This window comes from Vigna umbellata, chromosome 6 (genome assembly GCF_029865625.1).
Source record: "Vigna umbellata cultivar VRB3 chromosome 6, Vumbellata_1.0, whole genome shotgun sequence".
Lineage (NCBI taxonomy): Eukaryota > Viridiplantae > Streptophyta > Magnoliopsida > Fabales > Fabaceae > Vigna > Vigna umbellata.
Window position 1 is genome coordinate 27,402,039 of NC_142170.1, and position 22,965 is coordinate 27,425,003.

The 22,965-nt window shown below is 37.7% G+C and overlaps 3 protein-coding genes across 3 annotated transcripts; 1 reads left to right on the plus strand and 2 right to left on the minus strand.

Moving 5' to 3' along the window:
- Positions 1-791: 791 nt before the first annotated feature.
- Positions 792-1,705, minus strand: LOC148197101 (uncharacterized). Its single transcript, XM_088092244.1, has 2 exons — positions 1,566-1,705; positions 792-1,478 (listed from the first exon to the last, which is right to left on the minus strand). Exons 1-2 carry the CDS (start codon positions 1,677-1,679, stop codon positions 939-941), a joined length of 654 nt encoding a protein of 217 aa, XP_087948370.1. The 5' UTR covers positions 1,680-1,705; the 3' UTR covers positions 792-938.
- Positions 1,706-4,133: 2,428 nt separating this feature from the next.
- LOC148197102 (uncharacterized) lies at positions 4,134-7,780 on the minus strand. The gene is made up of 3 exons (XM_088092345.1): positions 5,167-7,780; positions 5,010-5,094; positions 4,134-4,934 (listed from the first exon to the last, which is right to left on the minus strand). Exons 1-3 carry the CDS (start codon positions 7,749-7,751, stop codon positions 4,134-4,136), a joined length of 3,471 nt encoding a protein of 1,156 aa, XP_087948471.1. The 5' UTR covers positions 7,752-7,780.
- Positions 7,781-8,825: 1,045 nt separating this feature from the next.
- Positions 8,826-11,034, plus strand: LOC148197103 (putative jasmonic acid carboxyl methyltransferase 2). The gene is made up of 5 exons (XM_088093604.1): positions 8,826-8,835; positions 9,054-9,115; positions 9,625-9,936; positions 10,072-10,326; positions 10,444-11,034. The coding sequence occupies exons 1-5, from the start codon at positions 8,826-8,828 to the stop codon at positions 10,627-10,629; spliced, it is 825 nt and encodes a 274-aa protein (XP_087949730.1). The 3' UTR covers positions 10,630-11,034.
- Positions 11,035-22,965: the final 11,931 nt, after the last annotated feature.

Sequence of the window (22,965 nt, forward strand, 5' to 3'; positions counted from 1 at the left end):
GCAATATTGCTTAACTTACCAATAGATCTTGCCAGATGAGATTCCGATCAGCCTCAGAAACATGGTCAAAGGATGGAGTAAGTATAGAGATACGATCACGTGCTAGTACTCCAAGGTAAGACCTAAATACATCTGTATTTGGGCCAGATGCAACTCTAGTGACCACGTCAATAATGACAGGTGTCCTCTCACCTGCATTTCTTCTAAGTATAAGCTGTCGTAACCTCGTTGCTCCTCTCGTCCGTCTAGAAGTGGTGGGGACTTCATCGCCTGACGAATGAGGTGACTCAGCCATATATCTGTCACAATAAATAAGATGAAAGATAAATAAAACACTTATAAAATAACATATATTATTTAACAAAAGCCATAAATATTTACACAAACATGAAATTCATACATAATCATATGGATTGGTCATATAATATATATATATATATATATATATATATATATATATATATATATATATATACACTACAGTAATGAAGGGCATTACCGAAGGCCAAAATCCTTCGGAAAACGCCAAAAGCCTTCGGTAACGGCCTATTATCGACGGCCTGGCGACGGACAAAAAGCCCTCGGTAAACCCCCTGTCGGTAACCATTACCGAAGGCTTATGGCCTTCGGTAATTACCGAAGGGCGGAGGCCCTGGGTAAAGCCTTCGGTACGGTGCAGAGAAATATCTGATTTAATTGTTTTGCTGTTCTACCACACATACCTGCATATCATATTCACAACACACAGACCTGTATAACAGTTTCAATATACAAACAAACAGACCTGCATATATATATTGTCCATCCCAAAATTTGATATTCATTGATGGAAAAGCATAAAGTACTATAACATTGTTATCATAATGTACTAACATCAATTATATTCTAACAATATCATAATAACATTTAAATGTACTATGATCAATAACAAAATGAAACTAAAAATCTACATAGTCTTCAGAAAGATGTTCATCCTCCTGGTCATCTGTAGATGGCTGGACTGGTGTGGGCTGGACTGGTGTGGGCTGGACTGGTGTGGGCTGATGAGGGACGGCGGGTGACAGGGAGGGTCGTGGCTGGGTCGGAGGGGTAATGGAAGGAGTGTCTGAAGTTTGAGGCAGCGCTCTCATGACCAGGGTCTTGAAGCTTGAGAACTCATCTCTCAAGTCACTATATTCTTCTCTCAATGCACGGTTTTCCTGGTCACGTTGGTCCAATAGCTGTGTCAAGCGCTGGATGGCCTCGTCAGCAGAAGAGGTGGAAGAAGAAGGTTGATGCTTCAGTGTACCTCCTTTCGATGCTGTATAGTTTGCAGCAAGTTGTCCTGCACCGTAGACTCGTCCCTTTTTCTTCCCACCAACGACATCGACCCAGCACTGTGTCCTACGGATGTCGTCATCTGTATTACTCGTATCATCCGGTGTAGGAGCTGACCCATGTTCGGATCTAACCTGTGAAAGTCTCATAGAAAAATCTTCCTGTTCAAACAATAAAAGCAATGTCAGAGAATGATGAAGATAACATAATCATGTGGATTACTAATACTAGGAGTGCTATGTCCTTACATGAGTCTTGCGAGACCTTTCATCAACGAATTCATTAGTGCCCTTCCGAACATGGGTCTGTGCAAAGACCTCGTCAACATGGACCGCTCGTCCAAGAGCTTGTGCCTGTAACATAATTTAGACTTAACATGGAATCCAATATTAATGTGGAAACCAAAGGAGATAAACCCAGCTTTTTCCAATCCAAATTCGAAATTTAAATGTGACTAAAAACCAAACAGCAACTAAAATGTACACTGCAGCAGCAAATTGAGTAGAAAAATGATGGTTTCAGTGGTAAAAATGAGTGGCAGTGGTTTTAGGGATCAAATGACACCTAAAGGAAGTTTATATCATCATATTGAACATGTAGAAGCAGTGAAACAAGCAAGAAAAAATCTACTGCAGAATTTCAGTTGTGCACTTGGTAAAAGTGACGAAAATTTGGTCATGTAGCAAGTATATTTTGGTTTGGCTCAAAATTGACCATATGAACAATAGAAAACAACTTTCAATTCACCAAAAATGACTCCATAAGCAATGAAACACAACCAAAACAGTCAAGCTGTCAATACGAGGTGTGCACTTGCAAATTTAAGGCAAAAGTGATGGTTCAAAAGGTGATTTGGTACAGTGGCTGGAGAAAGACCAAACGAACAGTGCTAACAACTTTAAACCATCAAATTGAAAATGTTTAAGCACTAAGACAGTCAAGGGACACAATGCAGCAGAAAATCACAAGTTCACTTCCACATTTAGGCAAAATTTGGTGGTTTAATGGGTCATTCTGCATAAACACGTTTGGAAACATTATTTGATGGTTGGGGCAACTTTTATCATCAATTTGAATATGTTTAGACACTAAGACAGCAAAGAATCACAATGCACTAGAAAATCACTACTTCACTTCCAAAATAAGGCAAAATTGATGGTTTAGGAAGTGATTTTGCATATGAGCTCAAATTTGACCAAATGAACAGTGCATACATGTTTCAAATGGTAAAATACAGTTGCACAAATGTGTAAAATGCACTGAAATGGACAGATACAACAAAACACCCCTGCTGTAGCCAATTATGCAGCACTTTTTACTAAAAAAATTGCACTAGAATTCAAGGAAACACTTCAATCATGTTTATCATCATCAAATAAATTTGTTCAAAGTTGTAGATGCAAAAAAAATCTGAACAAAACAGATTGCACATGTCAAACCAGAGAAGTATTTTTATGCAGATTTTTAAATAAGTTTATGATGAACTCAACCACTCATTTTGCAATTAAGTGATTAATATGAGTTGCTACACCTTTAGCAATGCTTATCAACATCAAACATACTTGCACAATGCTTAAGAGACAAGAAAATCTGGACAGAGACAGCTTGAAGAGATTACCATACGAATGGCATGCTCGTGAATCGTGATCGACCCACCAGTATGCAAGGCACCACCCCTTTTAGACGATCTATTCTTCTGGTTTGTAGCAGACTTCTTACGAAACTCTACTGTGTTCCAATGTGCAAGCAAAGAGTTCCAAATAATTTCGCCCATCCAGTCAGGGCGCTCCCCTGCAATCCTGGCATCCCTAAACATCTCTGAGAGCCGATGAGATGCTTTCATGTGAAAATTTCTATGAATTTGACTTTCATGCTCAGCTTTCCACTGCACCTTCTTCTGTAATGATGAACAAAACAAACATTGATTAAGACATGGTAAGATATGAATGATAATTAATTTAAAGTGTTCTTGACCTTAAAACGCTCCCAGAATGGCTTTCTGTCGTCTATAGGTATGGCTCCCCAAGTAGGCCATGGAGTCAAATATTGTTGCTTAATTGAACGTGTTATGGCCTGGGAAGCAACTCTGGAGGGAATAAACCTTCATATAAATAAATAAAAGTCATTTCAGTAAAGAAAGTTTAAAACATCAATCAAAGTTAAAACTGGGATTAAAGTATTTACCCTTTTCCATATGGCTCAATCCATGGTCGATCATGGAAAGGCGGGTCAACATCTTCAGCATCACCAGCTGAAGGCGGTGTAGAAGATGAGGAAGCTATAGAAGTAGGGTCAGGGGGAGGAGTGGGGGTAATAACCTCAGGGGGAGGAGTGGGGGTAATAATGACAGGGGGAGGAGTGGGAATAATAATCACAGGTGGAGGCAGAGGCTCTTCTGCATGGGTAGGAGCAGGAGGGTGTACAACAGGGGTAGGAGGAGGAGGATGTACTGCAGGGGTAGGAGAAGGAGGGTGTACTGCAGGAGTAGAGGGAGGTTGTACTGTAGGGGTAGGTAGTGTACTAGGCACCCTAAGTACATACTTTGGGGCCTTCCGTTGCCTTTTTTTAGGCCTGGCTACCCCTTTTCCTTTATCAGGTTTATCTGAACCTTGTCCTGTCATTGCTGCATTTGAAATGTTTACACATAAAGTGAAACAATAGAAATGAATAAGAAAGGATCACTATAAATTAAAGTGAATTTAAAATTACTACATGCATGACAATAACGAAGGATGACTACAAATGAAATATTGTATTTTACATAACTCAATTGAAATGATAGTTCAATTTGCTACAATATTTAAGATAGTCGAAATTCAATCATCGTCATCATGATCTTCATCTTCATCTTCATCTTCTTCATCATCATCTTCATCTTCTTCATCATCTTCATCATCATCATCATCTTCTTCTTCTTCTTCTTCTGCTTCATCATCATCATCATCATCTTCTTCTTCTTCTCCTTCATCATCATCATCACCATCACCACCACCTTGTGCAGGTGCTTCTAATTCATCTCCATCACCATCAGGGTCGCGCAATGCGGTTATAGGTTCTACTTCAATAATTTGTTGTGGTTGTGACATTTGGTCAAGTTGGTAGGCAACATCCTCCTCAACCTCATTTGAGTCAATGCGACCTCTAGGCTTGGTTTGTACTGCTACAGCCCAACCACGCTTGTCTATACTGCGGAATGGTGGATATGGCACGTAATAAGCCTGTCTGACATTAGTTGGAAGAATGAAAGGATCAAACGGTCTATATTTGTTTCTCAAGTTGAGTTCGACAATGTTAAACCTAGGATCCACTCTAGTACCAGCTCTAGAAGGATCAAACCATTCACAATAAAAAAGTACAACTCTGTTTGGAGAAGTAGTGCTGTTGTACTCTAGCTCATATATTTTTTGAATGATGCCATAGAAATCATCATAACAACCCTCTGTAAGGCCCTTGACGTACACACCACAATTTATTGTTTTCTTTCCTTTAGACCATTCATGTGTATGGAATTTGTAACCATTGATGAAGTAAGTGTGCCATTCTTTCACACATCTCAATGGCCAATTGGAGAGATGTCTTAACTCTTGAACCGTTGGAGTCAATGCCTGATTAAAAACCTACAAAGATACCAAATTCATTTTTAAAGCAAGCGTCAAATTAACCTTGCTCAAAACATAGGAAAAAGTATGGACCTGATTTCTAAACCATTGGGGAAACTCTGAGTGTATTCTAGCAGAAGCATTTCCTTCTACGACTTCCTCAGCCACAAGAAATGAGCTGGTACAAATGAAATGAATTAGTGTATAACAATGTAAGCATTGCAAAGGTAAGAGTTGAATGATAACATACTCAAGGTACGGTTTAACTTCACTGCAATTGATTAAGACATGGACATGAGCAGAGTTTAATTCAGCATCACTTAACCAATGAGTGAATTCTTTCCCGGCATGACGGCCTAATTGTCGAAAAACTGATAATGAACCTTGACGTTGTTCAGCTTGCCATTGCATTTCGTTTCTGACATTAGTGGGGGACAACAAGAAGTTTTTGAAATAATGTGAACAAAAATAAGTTGTCTCTCTGTGCAAGTAAGCTGCACAAATTGAGCCTTCTACTCTAGCTTTATTTTTAACCGAACGTTTGGATTCTCCCATAAACCTTTCGAAGGGATACATCCACCTGTATTGCACAGGTCCCCCAAGCCAAGCTTCATATGAAAGATGGATTGGAAGATGCTCCATTGAATCAAAGAATGCAGGAGGGAATACTCTTTCTAATTTGCACAGGATAATTGGAATATTTTCGTCCATCTTTCTTAAGCAGTTTTCCTGTAGTGTCGTGCAGCACAGATTTTTAAAGAAGTTACTGATTTCTATCAGTGGATGTATCACGTGCTGTGGCAAACAACTAAAGGCAAGAGGGATTAAAGTCTCCATGAATACATGACAATCATGACTCTTCAACCCTTGAATAGTACCATTTTGAACATTGGCACATCTGGACAAGTTAGAAGAATATCCATCTGGCATTCTAAGCTCTTTGACCCATCCACACAATATTCTTGCCTCATCTTTTGACATGACGTAGCTTGCCTTTGGTTTCAAGAATCGACCGTTACCTTGCGCCTTCAACTCTAAGTCTTTTCGTGCACAATACAGAGGTAAATCTTTTCTGGCTTTGTCATTATCTTTTGTCTTACCAATAACATTCATTATTGTGTTGAAGATGTTGTCAAAGAAATTTTTTTCTATGTGCATGACATCCAGGTTATGTCTTAGCAAGTTGTCTTTCCAATAAGGAAGATCCCAAAATATGCTTCTTTTAGTCCAATTATGCCATTCTCCAAACCCTTCTATCCTATTGTGTCCAAATTCAGTGACTTTTGGATAGTCTTTCACTCTTCTCCAAACATGTGATCCACTCAACTTTGGCGGGGGCATATCCGTTTCAACTTGCCCTTTGCGAAATGCCTTTTTGTTTCTTCTAAAGGGGTGATCAATGGGCAAGAACCGCCGATGACAATCAAACCAACAACTTTTTCGACCATTAGTCAATTGGAATGACTTTGTATGTTCCATGCATTGCGGACAAGCTAATCGACCATGGGTGCTCCAACCAGATAACATGCCATAGGCTGGAAAGTCATTAATAGTCCACATCAAAGCTGCCCTCATAAGGAAATTTTGCTTCCTTGAAACATCATACGTCCAAACACCATTCCATAGCTTTTTCAGATCATCAATCAAAGGCTCCAAATAAACATCAATCCCTGATTTGGGATTAGATGGACCTGGTATTATACACGTTAAAAACATATAAGGCTTTGTCATACACATCTCAGGTGGCAGATTGTATGGGGTAACTATGACGGGCCAACATGAATAAGGTGATGCAGACGCCTGAATGTACGGCGTAAATCCATCAGAGCATAGACCAAGTCTGACGTTACGCGGTTCACTAGAAAAGGACGGATGTTTACGATTGAAGTGCTTCCAAGCTTCACCGTCAGAAGGATGACGCAAAACTCCTTCAGTTTTCTTACCATCATGCCATGTCATGTGTTGTGATGTTTGCATTGAAGTGAACATTCTTTGTAATCTTGGAATAATGGGCAAGTAGAACATTGTCTTTAAGGGAATTGCTTTTTTCTGCCTCCGTCCTGCATGCATCGTATGATATCGAGGAGAGCCACAAAACTTGCATTCAACCAAGCAAGCATCATTTTTGCCACTATCATTGTCATAGAATAACATACATCCATTAACACAACAATCAATCTTCTTGGCTTCCAATCCCAACATTGAAACACATCTTTTGGCTTGATAACAATTCTTCGGAATAGAATTGTTTGGTGGTGTCAGATCTAAAATCAATTTTGTGTAGTGATCCACTGCTTGATTGGGAACGTTCCAATTAGATTTACCAGCCAACAGTCTGATGGACACTGACAACTTTGACTCAGATGAACCTTCAAATACAGGTAGATTTGCCTCTGTCAGTAATTTGTAAAACCTCTGAGTGGCTTCATTTGGAGACTCTTCATCATGACTACCGTTTGCTTCTTGTTCGTCATGTCGATGAAGAGCATTGTTGACCATCTCTTGCATATAGGCAAATTGATCTATCTCAGATGTATGTACAACAGTATTCGAACCTGATGCAAGCCGATTTTGAACTCTATTGGAGGTCGAAGGATTTTCTTCACCATGAAATGTCCAAACCGTGTAATTAGGCATGAACCCTTTTTGGTATAGGTGAACTTTAATCTCTTCATCTTTCAAAATCCTTGTACATTCGCACTTCATGCATGGGCATCGAATCCCTCCATCAATGGCATAATAATGACTGCGTCGAGCCGTCTCCACAAACTCTTGAACTCCGATGACAAAAGATTCCTTCAAACCTCTCCTTCCGCTATAACAACGGTCGTACATCCATGCACGATGGTTGAGAAAATAGGCCATGTTCTGTGACAAGCCAAAAAAAAAAATCATTGTCAAAACAGCAACACTCCATGCGACATAAGTAATAAACCTATTACTATTCAAGTCGAACATGGAAGGCAATTTGAACACTTCGGTTACTTTAGGTGAATTCCCAATTTCTCACCTATTAGTACACTTTTTTAGGTTTTACTTTAGAATAGTTTAAGACTAATTCTACTTAGTGTAGTTTAGTGTAGTTAGTGGAGTTTAGCCTAACTCATTCTTCAAAGTTTGTTTATGCTATTTTAGTTTAATTCAATTGGTGTGAAGTGATTTTCTTTAGTTCACTTTGGTGGAAGTTGATTGGTTAAAGTGATTTTCCTTTCAGCTATAAAATGGTCCCTATGTGGGCACATTCCTACACCTCTTACAAAGAGTGTGATGGGTGTGAGGGTTTTGGGTTTCTCTTCTTCGAAGTGGAAGAGAAGGTGGAATGAGTGAGGGTTGTGGGTTTTGTCTTATTTGGTTTGATCACATTTAGGGTAAAAAAAGTCAACCTGAGCAATCAAGCATGATCAATTTGAAAAATATTCTAACTCTAAAACAATGATATCATTAGCTTGGGAACTTAGAATGTCAATAATTGATACAAGTAAGAAATAACAGTTATGAAACACATAGGGAGTCAAAAGGAACGTAAGATATGTGGTAGAATAGATTTCAAAATGCAATGCCTTTGATGCAGCAATCAAAATAAGCTTTCTATATCACAAATCTGCAACTATACCACAAAAAATGCTGAAATATTGGTGGTTTGAATGGTCATTTTGCACAAAAGTGTTTATAATCATAATTTTATGGTTTTAGCAACTTTTCTTTATGAAATATGACTTGTACAAGCTGCCAGCACATGCTAAATATGATTAAATCAAAATATCACTGTTTCAATTGCTCTTTAACACCAACTTTAACCATTTTCACCAACCAAATTCAAGCATAAGAATCAAATTGGATTGTAATCATGTAATCTGACTCTAGGACAACAATTGAGATGTGAATAACACTCTAGGAGTGAATTCAAAGATGTCCAGAGGTGAGTTCTAAGCTGGATACATGAGAAAGAGACAAGATTGGCAAAATTACTTTTAAGCACGAGAATAGGGGACAAGAAAGTAGAAACCAAGAAACCAAGAAACCTATCACATGCTACCTAGGCCTCAGAACAATGAGGTTATGGACTTCTAATACTTTAGCAAGTCATGAATAAGATTAAGTTATCATGACAAATTCAGTAAACCATTGTTCTTGCAGCAACAGCCCAAGTTTATGGCTATTGGTGTCAAATTTGCTTGAAATATGGTCACACTGCCACAGTCAGAGGCTTTGACTTCATTGACAGAATAAAGACCCTTCTTGAGTTTGAATGCCCTGGACAGAATAAATTCAGTAAACCATTGATGTCACCATAGACACCATTGTAGCCACAGTATGAGCTTAATCTTTATCAAGAAAGCTGAAGTATAAGCACAAAACAGTTCTGCTTAGTCTCTATCTTGACACTTTGATTTTGATAACAAAAAAATACTCATTATGGAGGAAAGTTCCGACAGGTTGAAGAGATGGGGTAGTCTCTATCTTGGAGGAAGCCAGAAATAACATTCCTGCTCCATTTGACAACATCACCACCCTGCAAACATTGTTTGCCAACCAAGGACTTGATTTGAAGGACTTGATTCTGCATCTGCAGTCACTGTACTCTATTTTATACTTTTATTTCAAAAGTTCAGACATTTCAAAGTTTGCTTCCATATCCTCAACACCATTATTATTTTAATAGACATCCATGTACTTAGAAACTTGAATTAGTTTGACTTATAAATAGATTGTTGTTGGGGTGGGACCAAATACACTTCTTTTAATATCAAATGTTGTTAGCATTGTTGATACTGCATGCACTCGCTTAAACCGTGAACTACCTACGTTCCAGTTTTATCTCAATGATTTATTCGAAAATGATTTCAATACCACCTTCAAGTCACTTCCTGATTTTTACACGAAACTGCTACAAAACGAAGAAAACAGGTCTGCTTCATGCTTTATTAATGCCACACCTGGATCCTTCTACGGAAGGCTCTTTCCCAGTAATTCCATAAACCTTTTTCATTCCTCCAACAGTCTACACTGGCTTTCTCAGGTTAGATAAGTTCACTCTTTCTTCTCCTCTAAACTTACTGATATGCTATAGTCGACCAAAACCATTTTTGTCTTAGGTTTGTTTTTGTTTCAATTTCTCACTCTTGAGTGTATTTATCTCATATTTTGGTTGTAGGATCCATTATTGGGGTGTAAGGATGCAGCATCCCTTAACAAGGGTCATTGTCATATAGTAAGCACAAGCCCTACTGAGGTATACAAAGCCTACCTTAAGCAGTTTCAACAAGACTTAAAATTGTTTCTGAAATCACGTTCTGAGGAACTTGTGCCTGGAGGAGCAATGGTCTTGTTGTTCCTTGGTAATGAGGAAAATCCTAGAATAACAGGTTGGGAACTAATTACTATAATACTCAATGAGATGTTCTTGGAGGTAAAAAAAAGTTTTTTTTTTGTTTATTAATTACTATTAGGGTATCTCTTAAGAATAATATTAGCTCTATGGGTTACAGCTTATAATTGAAGAGGTATATATATATATAAAATGCAGGGTATGATTGAAGAAGAAAAATTGGAGTCCTTCAACATACCAGTGTACGAACCAACTGTTGAAGAACTTAGAAACGTGATTCTGGAAGAAGGGTCATTCTTGATTCAACGATTGGAGATTTTAATCTTACCTTGGGATGACGGCATGAGTGAAGGGAGTGATGATATAAAAGCAGATTTGATTTAGTTGTACAGATTTTAATCTGATATAAAAGCAGATTTTAATCTGATAGAAAACTGCATGTTTAGTTGTACAGATTTGATTTTAGATTTTGTATTATTTTTTAAATTGGTAAAGTTAGTCCTTCGAATATTAAAAATGTTTGAATTTAAACTGTGGAAGACAAGAGGATGAAGTGTTTCTATGGTGTTGAACAACTATAAGCTACTGCTAATAGGGCAACTTGGTTTACAAAATTTAAACAAGGAAACTGATGAAATCTAATTGACATTCCAGGTCAGTGTTTGACTATACCAACCCTCCAAGTGGTGAAATCTACTTGAGATAACCTATAACTCCTACCACCAATGCTGTTGATAAAGTTAACTTGAACTTGGATATTTCTAGCAGATTTCCTCCTTCTAAGTGAGAATTGCATGTGTTTAAGTACCAGTCTCGTCTTAAATAGAGACTGCTTCTGTTCTATTAACAAAGTACACGGCTCAGAATAGCAGTATTTGGTAGTGTCATTGTACATGATTGTTTCAAAATAGTAAAATATAACACTACAGGACGAGGAACCCAAAATGGCAATGCAATTGAATGCTATGATAAATAGCTCTAGGAACATACATGTTCCGTATAGGCTTTAAGCTTTCCTTCAATTTGAAAACGATTTTCACCTTATCTGTGTTTCCTACACGCCTAATTAACTGATTAGTTGTGAAAGTGTCAATTTGATATATGGCAATTAAGGTAGATACCAAAACCAAAACATATCAACGAAAGTACCATGTTTGAAGCATAAAATCTAGCCACTTAATGCAATAGAGACACGTCTGAAAATACCATGTTTATTTTTACTATGTTTGGGACTCTATCTGTACTAATTAACACTGTTGAATTTGATCAGATTACAAACTAAAGAAGGAGAACGTATATTGTGCCACTTGCCCTTTATGATTACTTGGCGAAAATGCTGAGATGCAGCATCCAGCAGGAGCAAGAAAAGATGGAAAACTGAATGTGTGCAAGTGAAAAATTCCGACATGATAAAAGGATGAGTGAATGGAGACAAAGTGATGGAAAAATTTTGAGTTAAGAGGAAAAGTGGCCCACAATGTCTATTGGGGAAGGAGCAGGCAAACAAACGTTCACTGGTGTTGGAACTTGCGTTCCCTGATAAACAAGTTTAGCCTAAAACACTTTGGTCTGCTACCAGTCCCCACACCCACATGACTTTGGTTCTCTCTTCCACTGTAATATTCCAGGTCAGTGGCAGTGCAGGGATTTATTGGGTTCAGTCCAGGAATGCTATCTCTAGTGAAACCAGACAATGTTGTTATCACTTCTCTTCCTCTGGTTGCATACATTTTTACTTATGAATACATATGTCAAGTTTCACTAAATCCAAATAAGAAAACAAAGTCCTTGACTGTGACAAGTTACAGTGTCTAGTGTTTAACTTACATGTATATATAATGATATTTTGTAATTGAATTATCCTTACACTAACACAAAAAATTGTGTTTTACATCAAACGATCAAATTGGTACTATATATCTAACAATGGAATTCACACGGTACTCTTCTCTTAGAAATCAATCTCAACATTATAGCACCATAAAGAACATACAATTATTTTCATAACCAAATCACAAAAACACATACATATGAACTTAACTCAAATCAATAACAGAAACTAAAAAAAACTAAAACAGAAACTAAAACAGAAACTAAAACAGATACTAAAAATGAAACAATAGCATTCACGGTTTAAAATGAAACCAAAATATTTTGCAGTTTGATAGGAAAAGAATGTCAGCAGAACCTGACATCATAATTTAAGAGGGCAGAGTGTCCATATCCAAGCAGGAATAGTGGGTTCATTTTTTGAATCCCAAGAAAACAAACTCTCATTATCCTTCCTGTCTCACCCTAGCTAGAAAGGGACACATCAACCCTAATTTTAGGTGCAGGTAATCATCATTTATATTCACCGCTTCAGTGTTTGATGTCTTATTTTTTTCATTTTCTTTTTCTCACTCTTAAATTTATTTCATTTATTGTTATGGACTGTGCTGACAGGGCTGAGTTTTTTCATTATATATAGCTTCCCTTACTCTCACATCTCGTGCCACTCTTCAAAGCTGAGCAGAACTCACAAGAAACACTCTTTCAGCTCAACTTAAACCACCTTTGTCTAGGTTTTCAACATGTCTTGTGTAATGCAGCACAAGCTCTTGAAGCTCTTGGACATGATTCTCCAACTCCTGCAGGCTACGGGAAGTCCACTGGAAAAGATACCAAGGTGTACTATAGAGGCAGACCTCCTCAAGGAATCAGAACTGATTGGGTAATGCATGAGTGTTGCTTCAAGTAGAGGACCCCAGCAACATTCCAAGAAAGAAATAAAATAATCCGAAAGATAATCACATATCATTCCAGGCAAGGTTTCAGTGTGAAATGAAATTTGTTTCATACCATTACTTGAAATTAATTACAGTGTGTTTGACAAAATGACTGAACAAAAGGAAACTGACATGGTTTGTTTGGTTTTTGTGATGAATGAAAACAGTGTCAAAGCATGGGAGCAGTGGAGAAGAAGCTTGAGGAAATGGAGATAGAATACGCGCGTGGAACGGTGGAAGAAGGCGGGATCAAAGTGGATCAGTTGTTTTTTCATGACCCAGATGGGTTCATGATTGAGATATGCAACTCTGATATCCTTCCCGTGATTCCCTTACCAAGTGACATGGTTAGGTCATGCTCTATAACGAACCTTCAGATGCTTCAACAGAGACAGACACACCAAATTGTGAAACAGGACTCAGCTTTAATGTTATCTTGAGTATTTCACTAGTTATGCTTATTGAAATTGGCTTTTTAGGTGTACCAGTAGCATTTTACTCTGATCCAGTTTTTGTTATCAGTTTTCATAATCAACACACATTAGCAATCAAAATGACTACTTTGAACAATATTTTCTATAACAAATCATATTGCACAATAAACTTCAGAGCATACATTCAACAAACTCAGAACAAATGCTTCTTAGCTTGTAAAGTTCATCAATCGAAATAACAACTGACCTCGACGGTAGCCCCTTCAATAGCCTCTGAAGCAGTACTGGAAGACCTTCTCACGCAGTGTCACTGCCCTGGTTACGCCGCCTCGTCTATGCCGCGTCCTCCAATATCCTCCCTCCACAATGGTAGCCTTCAACTCAGCCACCCACCACCTTCCTCAGCTCAGAACACTGCAAAACGCTAGAACAAAAAAGCTTCCACCATTAACGCGTAATCGAAAACAGTAACAGGAAAACAAAATGAGATGGGAGAATGGGACACTTCACCTATAATGGAGGAGAAGGGAAGAAGCGTATCCCGATTGTGCTTAGGGTGGAAAGCAGTCTGCACAAGCCAGTGAGTGAGTTCGTCGAGGGAGTTAGGGTACACAATCTGAAAATTGGGGAAGAACGAGTTTTCGCGAAATGAGGGGAGGGAAAGCTATCACTTTCTAATTCCATATACATCATTCACTTACCGAGGGTCGTTTGCCTTCGGTAATCACTCCTGTCCATTACAGACGGCCATTGCCCTTCGGTAAAGTCATACTACACAAGCCTTCGGAAAAGCCTTCGGTAAATTACATTTTCCGAAGGCCAGAAGGCCTTCGGTAATAAGCCGCCGGTAATAAATGTTTTTCCTGTAGTGATATATATATATATATATTCCCTCATTGTGATCTTCTCGTATTGCTTGTATATCATCAATTAGAGGGTCGTCATCCAAATTTATTGTCGTTTTAAATGGATGGTTGTCAACGATATGAAGATTACTTATATTCTCTTCTTTATCTTCAATTTGCCTTTTTCCTTGGAGAGCAACATACCAATGGTCAAACGCAGGATCTTTGACATAAAAAACCTGACTTGCTTGATATGCCATGATGAACGGTTCGTCTCCATAGCCAACCTTTCGAAAATCAACAAGTGTCATACCAGATTCATCTATTTTGACACCACTCTTATTGTCTACCCACTTACATTTGAAGAGTGAAACGGAAAACTTAGTGTAATTGGGGGATTCATTCCATCAGTAGCTAAGCCAAACCTAAGATTTCTACATTCTTCACCAAATTGGGGGAATTCTTGATCAATAATTTTCCATTGCTTTGAATCAGCTGGATGACGAAGCAGCCCATCAGTTGTTCTCTCATCTGCATGCCATCTTAGGTTTTTAGCGTCTTTGGAACTCGCGAACAAACGCTTAAGTCTGGCAACTAGTGAAAGGTACCAAACTACTTTCAAAGCAGAACCATTCTTTTCTGTGTGACCACCATCTTCACCGTTGTTTTTTGACTTGTATCGTGATAACCCACATTTTGGACACTTTATCAAAACTTCATTCTCATTCCTATATAATATGCAATCATTCGGACATGCATGTATCCGTTTATATTCCATACCCATCGGACAAAGAATTTTTTTTGCATCATAATTACGATTGGGTAACGTATTTCCATCTGGCAGCATTTCATTCAATAACTACAACAATTCTGTAAAACTCTTATCACTCCATCCATTGCTCGCCTTTAAATTCATGAGCCTTAACACTGCTGACAACCGTGTGAACTTAGTTGAACCCGCATACAAAGGAGTCTCCGCATTAGTGGACATCGTTTCACACAGGGACATCTGAACTTGACTTCATCACCACCACTTGTACTCGCATTACGTTGCGCAAACTCTATAAATTCTTCTACCCCTCTCTAGTACTCAGTGCTGATGCATGATAAATTAATCCACCCTCTATCCGTACGCATGTTTACTGAAATTGTTTACACAATTTCAATAATCTTGAATGATCACTTTGATTGTGTTTGTATTCAAGGTGTGACCCTATCCCATTCAAGAAGATTCACTTTTTTTAGTTTATTAAACATATCAATTTTAAACAACATATCTTAAATTTCACGAAATTTTGCCAGCATTTCGCATTGGTCTTCAGGTTACACGAAATAAAAGTGATTATAAATCACAATCAAATATGCACCCGAAGATCAATACAAAACACAACGACAAATTTTCGTGAAATTTAAGACATGTATATTAAAATTGATATGTTATAATAAACTATGAAAAAGTTATTACTCTTCTTAAACTGTCCAACCAGACAATTCAAGATTCAATACTTGTAAATTATTATCACCATCTCCTCTATTTTCATTTGTAAAAAGTACGTTTGTTCAAAAAATCTAGAGATAGTAAATAATTTTTGTATTGAGTCTCAAACGGGAAGCTAAGGCTAATGCACAACAACAATATATTCAAGCAAATTAATAATTACATATGCAACATGTAATATATTCTACCAAACAATATATTGAAGCAAGACTAAATAAAGTCATTTCAATTAACTTTAGGGTTTAGGTACTTTACTTTATTTCACTTGTTTATATCATTTTCTCAAACCTTATTTGAATATTGTTTAGCTTATAATCTTATCATCAAATATCAATAGCAAATATATCAATTTCACAACAACAATTATCAAACACATATCCATCTTAATCACCAAAAAATAATAAAAGTTATAATATGACTAATTAACAACAAAAACATATCCATCAATTTCACAAGAACAATTATCAAACACATATCCATCAATTTCACAACAGTTAACAAACACATATCAATCTAATGACCAATATATCAATCTTCCACCAATTATTATCAAACACAACAAAAACACAATGAACCAACCTCAATGCAGATTGCGAGATTGAAGCAGCGGTGGAGGAAGCAGCGGCGACAAAAGAGTAGGAGCGACGAAGGGTGTGGAGACAACACGGTGGGAAGAGCCAAGGAGGACCGTGCACGGCGACGGGGCAAAGCAGCGGGGGCAGAGATTACACTCCTTGCGCAAGAAAAAGGCAATGAGAACAAGAGCAAGGTCGTCTTCACAGTGTAAATATGAGGCAACGGCGGCAAGGCAGCGACGACAAGGAAGCGGCGGCGAGGCAGCAGCAGCGATTGAAGCTATTCTATGACGAGATGAACCGCGAGCACATTGTAGCAACGACAATGGTGCAGCGCCCCTATAGCGGTGGCAATGGCGGACCGACGACCCTGTAGTGGTGGCGCTAGCGGTTGTAGGCAGTGGAGGTTTTGGATGCAGCGGCGAAATCTACCTTAGGAAGGAAGAAAAATAGTGAAAAACAATGCGCGTAGAGAGTAACTTCTTTCAGATCTGTAAATATGGAAGGCATAATGCCTCGGTTATGCAACTACCCGAGGTAATAACACACGTACTGCCTCGGTTATTCATACCAACCGATGCCTAAACTGAACATATACGCCTCGGGTCTTCGAGAAATCGAAGCATAATACCTTCACCAATAATTTCAGGCGCCTGTTTTGCATGTCAGAATTCATAGAGCATTCTACCTCGGTTATCTCAAAAACCGAGGCAGTAGGCTTATTTTAATCAGTTATCATTCCAAATATCAATTGGAGGCGGGAAGTTTCAGACCATTCACCAAGGGCACGTTCGTAAACAATATTTTTACTAGTGTTATATGCCTCGGTTCTTCAGATAACCGAGGCCTAAAAGCCTTTTGACTTCGGTTCCAAAGCAACCCGAGGTTGTTTCTCCTGGTCAGAATGCTCAAAAGGGGTTGCTGACTTGACTGACTTGATGTTTTGCAGGTGAGGCAGGCGTTTCTGCTTCGGTTCTGCTAGAACCCGAGGCAGTATCACCTTTTCTCACAGTTTTCTTACCGTTTCAGACGAGTTTCAGACGAAAAGGTGGCATGGTAGGTGATGTTTAGGCACCGGTTCCCTGTGAAACCGAAGTTGTATCAGCTTTATGCATCGGTTCTGTATGAACCGAGGCCTATAAGGTCTCCATAATTATGGATCTGCCACCGCGTTTGGATATGCACTGGTTTGGTTTAGCCAGATGTCTATTGCGCGAGTTTAAAGACACATTTTGTACTAGTGACTTGTGTATAAAATTTATAAATGCATAAAATCTCTATCTTTGCAAGATTATTGAGTAGAAACCTCACTCGTTAAGTTGTTGCCGAGATTGACTTTATTTTCAATAGTTTAAAGAATTTTTCAACAACTTTTGCATTTGTTTGGGAGTAAACGAATCTTTGATTTGTTGAATATTAATAGAATTTTAAGGAACACTGATATTTTCTATCTTGTTACTTGTACTAATTTCAAGAGAATTTATGGTATGATTATTTATTTGTTTTATCCATAATGGTTGTAGACGTCGGACCACAAAATAACCAACATAAATTATTGACCGGTGGTATTTTCGTAAATAAGTGGACATATAGACGTCGGTTAGGAGGGTGTCCGACGTCTATAATATTATAGACGTCGACCCCCTATAACAAACGTCTATTTGACTGACAGGGTAGGTGAAAAGTCATTTTTTTCCGCCATATAGACGTTTGATCCCGCCATGTCCGACGTCTATAATATTATAGACGTCGGTCCCCCTGTAACAGATGTCCATATGGCTGACAGGATAGGTCAAAAGTCATTTTTTTCTGCCATATAGACGTCTGATCCCACCATGTTCGACGTATATAATATTATAGACGTCAGCCCCCCTGTAACAGACGTCTATATGTCCCGCGAATATCAATTTTTAAATCAGAAATACATCATATTAGTGAGGGCCCCAACATCTAGATTCATGTTAAATCAGAAATCGCGAACCCGCAGTTACGCACACTTCATCGTCTTCCTCCTTGCCTTTTCTCTCTGCGACATTGCATTTCCAGGTGCATTTTCTCTCTTTTGAACTGTTTAAACTTACTTTTACTCCGATTAAATTAGTCTTTGATGGATTATCTTCCATTTGAACCGATTAAATTGAGTTTTCGTTGTGTTTTGGTGTAGTTTTTCTCGTGTCTTTGGGTAGCGTAGTAGCACATTCTCCCTTTGCTAGTTTTCTCGTAAGAAAAACTTGTGTCTTTCGGATCTCTTATAGCAAAGGACGCAAGCTTTTCTTATGAGGAAACTAGCAAAGGAAGAAGGTGCTACTACGCTACCCAAAGACACGAGCTGTAGTAGACGTCGGTTAATGTCATGTCCGACGTCTATATTAGACGTCGGTTTTGGTGTAATCCGACGTCTATATAGACGTCGGACCTATAGAGTCCGACTTCCCATTAACGTCACCCATAAAGACGTCAGATCGGTATCTGACGTTAAAAGCCCAAAATAACAAACGTCTAAAGCCCTTTATGCACTAGTATGGAGAACTATGTTTAGAATAATATAAATCAATATTGTGATTTAATTTGTGGCATATACACAACTTATCTTAAGATTTATCTCTTTTTCGTCTTTGATTTCTCTAAGGTATGCTTTCTTTGTTATAATTTATTCACTAGTGTATTAAAGACTTTCTATGACAATTAGAATAATTTTTCTATTCCAGTTTTGGACCCACTATAGAATATCCACTTTCAAAGCAACACATATACAACATCATTAATCCATTCATTTTTTTATCATCATCGTGAGCACCATCTACAGTACCAGACCTTCAAAAATCCCAATCATATTCCATCATAAACAACAAAAAATACTCAACTCGCTCACACGAGATTATCACAAAGTCAGCAAGGTCAAAACATATTTGTAGTGCTAGAGAATAAGGGGCAAGTAGGCAGTAGAGAGTAAAATTTTCAGTACTTAGAAAACATCAGTTGATGGCAAAGTGACTAAAAAAAATGGGTACGACCAAGAATAAAGGAAGCCCTAAACTTCTATTTGCAATAGGAGTTCGTAGTGATATTGGAGAAGTTGTAGTTGTGTTGATCGCCTTTAGAGGCGGCACCGGTAACTTAGCTAATTGCGAGGCATAATGGTGGGAACTAGAAAACAACAGGGTTCATCGGAGTGAGGAAACATGATGGCTTTGCATTAGGGTTCAAAGAAGGAAGGAAGAAGAGAACTAGGGTACCTTTGATAACAACGCTAACGACATCTTCGATCACAACGTTAGAGTGCGGTGGTGCATAATTGGTGGCAAGCAGGGTGGTGTGATATGGTGTGGAGTGAAACCTATGTAAATGGAGGATGATGGAAGAGGATCCTCTCACGCTCTAAGAAAAAAGGATCCATATGTAAAACAAGAGAGAGGATGATGCAAAATCAATGATCGAGAGAAATTTTATGTTAATGGTTGCAATTAATCAAATGTAAACCATTACCAATAATTACAATAAAAATGATTATGGCTTAATGCATACCTTCTCTATCTTTCCTCAAAATCCTAAATAAGAGAAAATAAAGAGGACCACGAGCATAAGATGGAAAACGAGTTAATGAGAGTGACGCGTAGAAAAGGAGACCAACGAGAGCATGATAAAATAATAACAACGAAAACAGACAAGGAGGAGCAACAAATGAAAGCAAGTGAGGAACAAGGAGAACAACAAGAGCAAGAGAGTAAAGTGCAGCGAGAGCAACAAGAGCTAAACTGAGAAAAGGGAGGGAAGAATAAAATCAAAGATATTATGTCCGTTATAGAAATAATTGGTTAAAATATCTCTATTTCAAATTAAAAATAATACAATAAACTTATATTTTATTATAAAATTATCATCATACCACTTACTAGGACAATTCTAATAATAATGGGCATATACACTCTCATTATATTTACAATTGTGTCACCGCTTCACTTTTTATGGTGGATGAATTGTAACTACCATAATAAATCGTCACAAAATCATGTTTTTGCATTAGTGATCTTTAACGAATTTGATATCAATAGGAGGATCACCGTTTAATTGCCTCTTTTGGTGTAGAACAAAAACCTAGTTAAGATATGGTAATGGTTTAGTAAGGACAATTTGGGATTCCGAAGTTCTTAAAACTTCTCCCAAACGTTTTAGAAAAGATAACTTCAATTTCGATGTATTTAGTGATGGTGTTAACAAGACTACAACTGCATTAGACATTGCAGACATAGACATGAATTAGCCTAAGTGACTTGAGTTCTTCGCATGAAATTTTAGTATCATTGTAGGAGTTTGAAACACTTATTTCTCCTTGTTTGATAGAATTCACTTCTTAAAGAAGATGAAATTCACTTGATATTTTCAAACACTATAATGAATTTAAATAAAACACATCTCAATATAATATTTTTTTATTGTAATTTATGTTATAAAAATAAAGTATTGAAAAAGTGTAACTTGCAATGTGTTCCTTCTTTTTCGGAACAAGAATCCACAATACAACCACGCTCTCTACTTCAGCAATTTCTCTGCAAATCACGATGAACATTGACTCCTCTTTAGCAATCCACTCGGAAGGTGGCTCGACTCGGACATTGTGATTCCTCCTCAACAAGTAATGGGTTCCTCATGTGGCTTCTGCCCTATCTTCCTAGATATAATAATGGGTCGGATGGGACGTGGATAAAACTTATCCATTATTCTACTCGTAATAGAAAATTTAATTTGATATCTCTCGTTACTTTTTAAATATTTATTTAAAAAATATATGTTAGTGATTTTTAAAATATTACATATATGATGATAGAACCACTAGATGAAAACAAACCTACAAGAGATAAGATCTACACTTGTAGAACTATCTGACTCCTCATCTGCTTTACCTACATCTCTCGCTGCAACAATTGACAATATGTCTCCTTATGCTCACACCATTTAGATGATCATTGCAAAAGATAAAACAACACATAAGCAAGGGTAAACTGGATATAAATATAAATCATAAAATACATTAACATATAACGCATCACACATAATTCATATATAATAATTAAATAAAAAACATCATAAACATGACAAGACTTAGACTGGACTATCCAGATTTAGAATGAATCCCTGCTACGATAGGTTGTGCACTTGTGGAGGCCTCTACTGCTTTGCATAGCCATTTCCAAATGGGTTTCACCATATCACCCTCACAAGGTTAGTCTGTACCGCGTCGTAGGCCATACTGGAAGCACCTAGACTAAAACCTCCTGCTACTCTCACCACATGTATCATTCTTCTTTACTTGAGAAGGAAATACCATTAGAGTATTAGGATAACCCCAAAGACTGAGCTCCCTACATTCATTCTAATAACTCTTGAACCACACCAAGAAGTTTCACCTTTGAAACTCATATCACCACTTTGAAACCATTGAGATCACTTCACATTCCCATAGTATACCAATACATGAAACTATTGATCATACATTAAAGAACTAGAAACACCCTTATAAGTCATCAGAAATCACACAATAAAACAAATTTTCTTCATAACAGCTTGATAGCCATACTAGGTAAGGAAAACAGCTTGGAAACCCTCACCAACAATCCCGAAAGGGTCCAAAACCCCTAAAACGACCTAAAGAATATCCAAAACTGATATCCAAAACCCAGAATTTTAGATTTCCAAAACCTGAAAAACCCAAAACTGGTGTAGTGGCACTCAAGCACCAGATCCCTGGACAGGGGCGCTTAGGTGAGTTCCTCTCACAAAAAGGGCGTTGAGGGGGCGCTTAGGGGGGTGCCTACCGCTGCATCAACTTCCAAAATTCACCTATTTTTACTTTGGTAACCCTTTACACAAGTTTAAACGGTTCCTACCACCTCTTAGGCACTGAGAAATATCTAAGAACAGACCTGTAACTTGAAATGACCACTTCAAACCCCAAACTACTCATTCTAGACTACCTAAACCCAATCCTACCATTGCATACACCAAAACAGCAAACTAAAGGCCTAGACAAATTCTAAGTGACTCAATTACAGACCCCAACCTTCCAAAACTTGTCTCAACTCCCTACTTCATAATTTCACTACCCAAATCACCCATTTTCACTAAAAACCAAACACACACCAACCATGGACCATCCTCTTTAGTTCCAAACCAGTTTCCACCCAAAACATACTTCTCACAACTTTCAAATACTCCCATAACAGACCTGGAATATCAAATTCACATAACTAACTTTTTCTCACCAACTTGACAATTAAAACCCCTTTTTAGCTACTAAAACCATAAGTTTTACCATTTCTCACTTCACAAACATTTCAGTTAACAACCAACATCAATACAATTCCATGGCATGCATTTAATGACAATATTAACAACCAAACTTCATCTTATCAGATTGCAGCCATACCATACCAAATCATATACATTTCATTGAACCAATATCTAATAAACATTGAAATTATTACTCTATCAAGTTAATACACATACAACACCTAAACTTACAAAACAATATCAATTTAGACATAAACATCTAGCTTCCTTTACCACACAAGGAACAATCAAACTCTAGGAACGTCTCCCTAA

Coding starts and splice junctions, on each gene's coding strand:
- LOC148197101 (XM_088092244.1), bottom strand. CDS start 1,679: ATGTTACAGGCACAAGCTCTTGGACGAGCGGTCCATGTTGACGAGGTC. Junction 1,479..1,565: donor AAAGGTCTCGCAAGACTCAT/GTAAGGACATAG, acceptor TTGTTTGAACAG/GAAGATTTTTCTATGAGACT.
- LOC148197102 (XM_088092345.1), bottom strand. CDS start 7,751: ATGTACGACCGTTGTTATAGCGGAAGGAGAGGTTTGAAGGAATCTTTT. Junction 5,095..5,166: donor GAAGTTAAACCGTACCTTGA/GTATGTTATCAT, acceptor CATTTGTACCAG/CTCATTTCTTGTGGCTGAGG. Junction 4,935..5,009: donor CCCAATGGTTTAGAAATCAG/GTCCATACTTTT, acceptor GTATCTTTGTAG/GTTTTTAATCAGGCATTGAC.
- LOC148197103 (XM_088093604.1), top strand. Junction 9,116..9,624: donor AATATGGTCACACTGCCACA/GTCAGAGGCTTT, acceptor ACTTATAAATAG/ATTGTTGTTGGGGTGGGACC. Junction 10,327..10,443: donor TCAATGAGATGTTCTTGGAG/GTAAAAAAAAGT, acceptor TATAAAATGCAG/GGTATGATTGAAGAAGAAAA.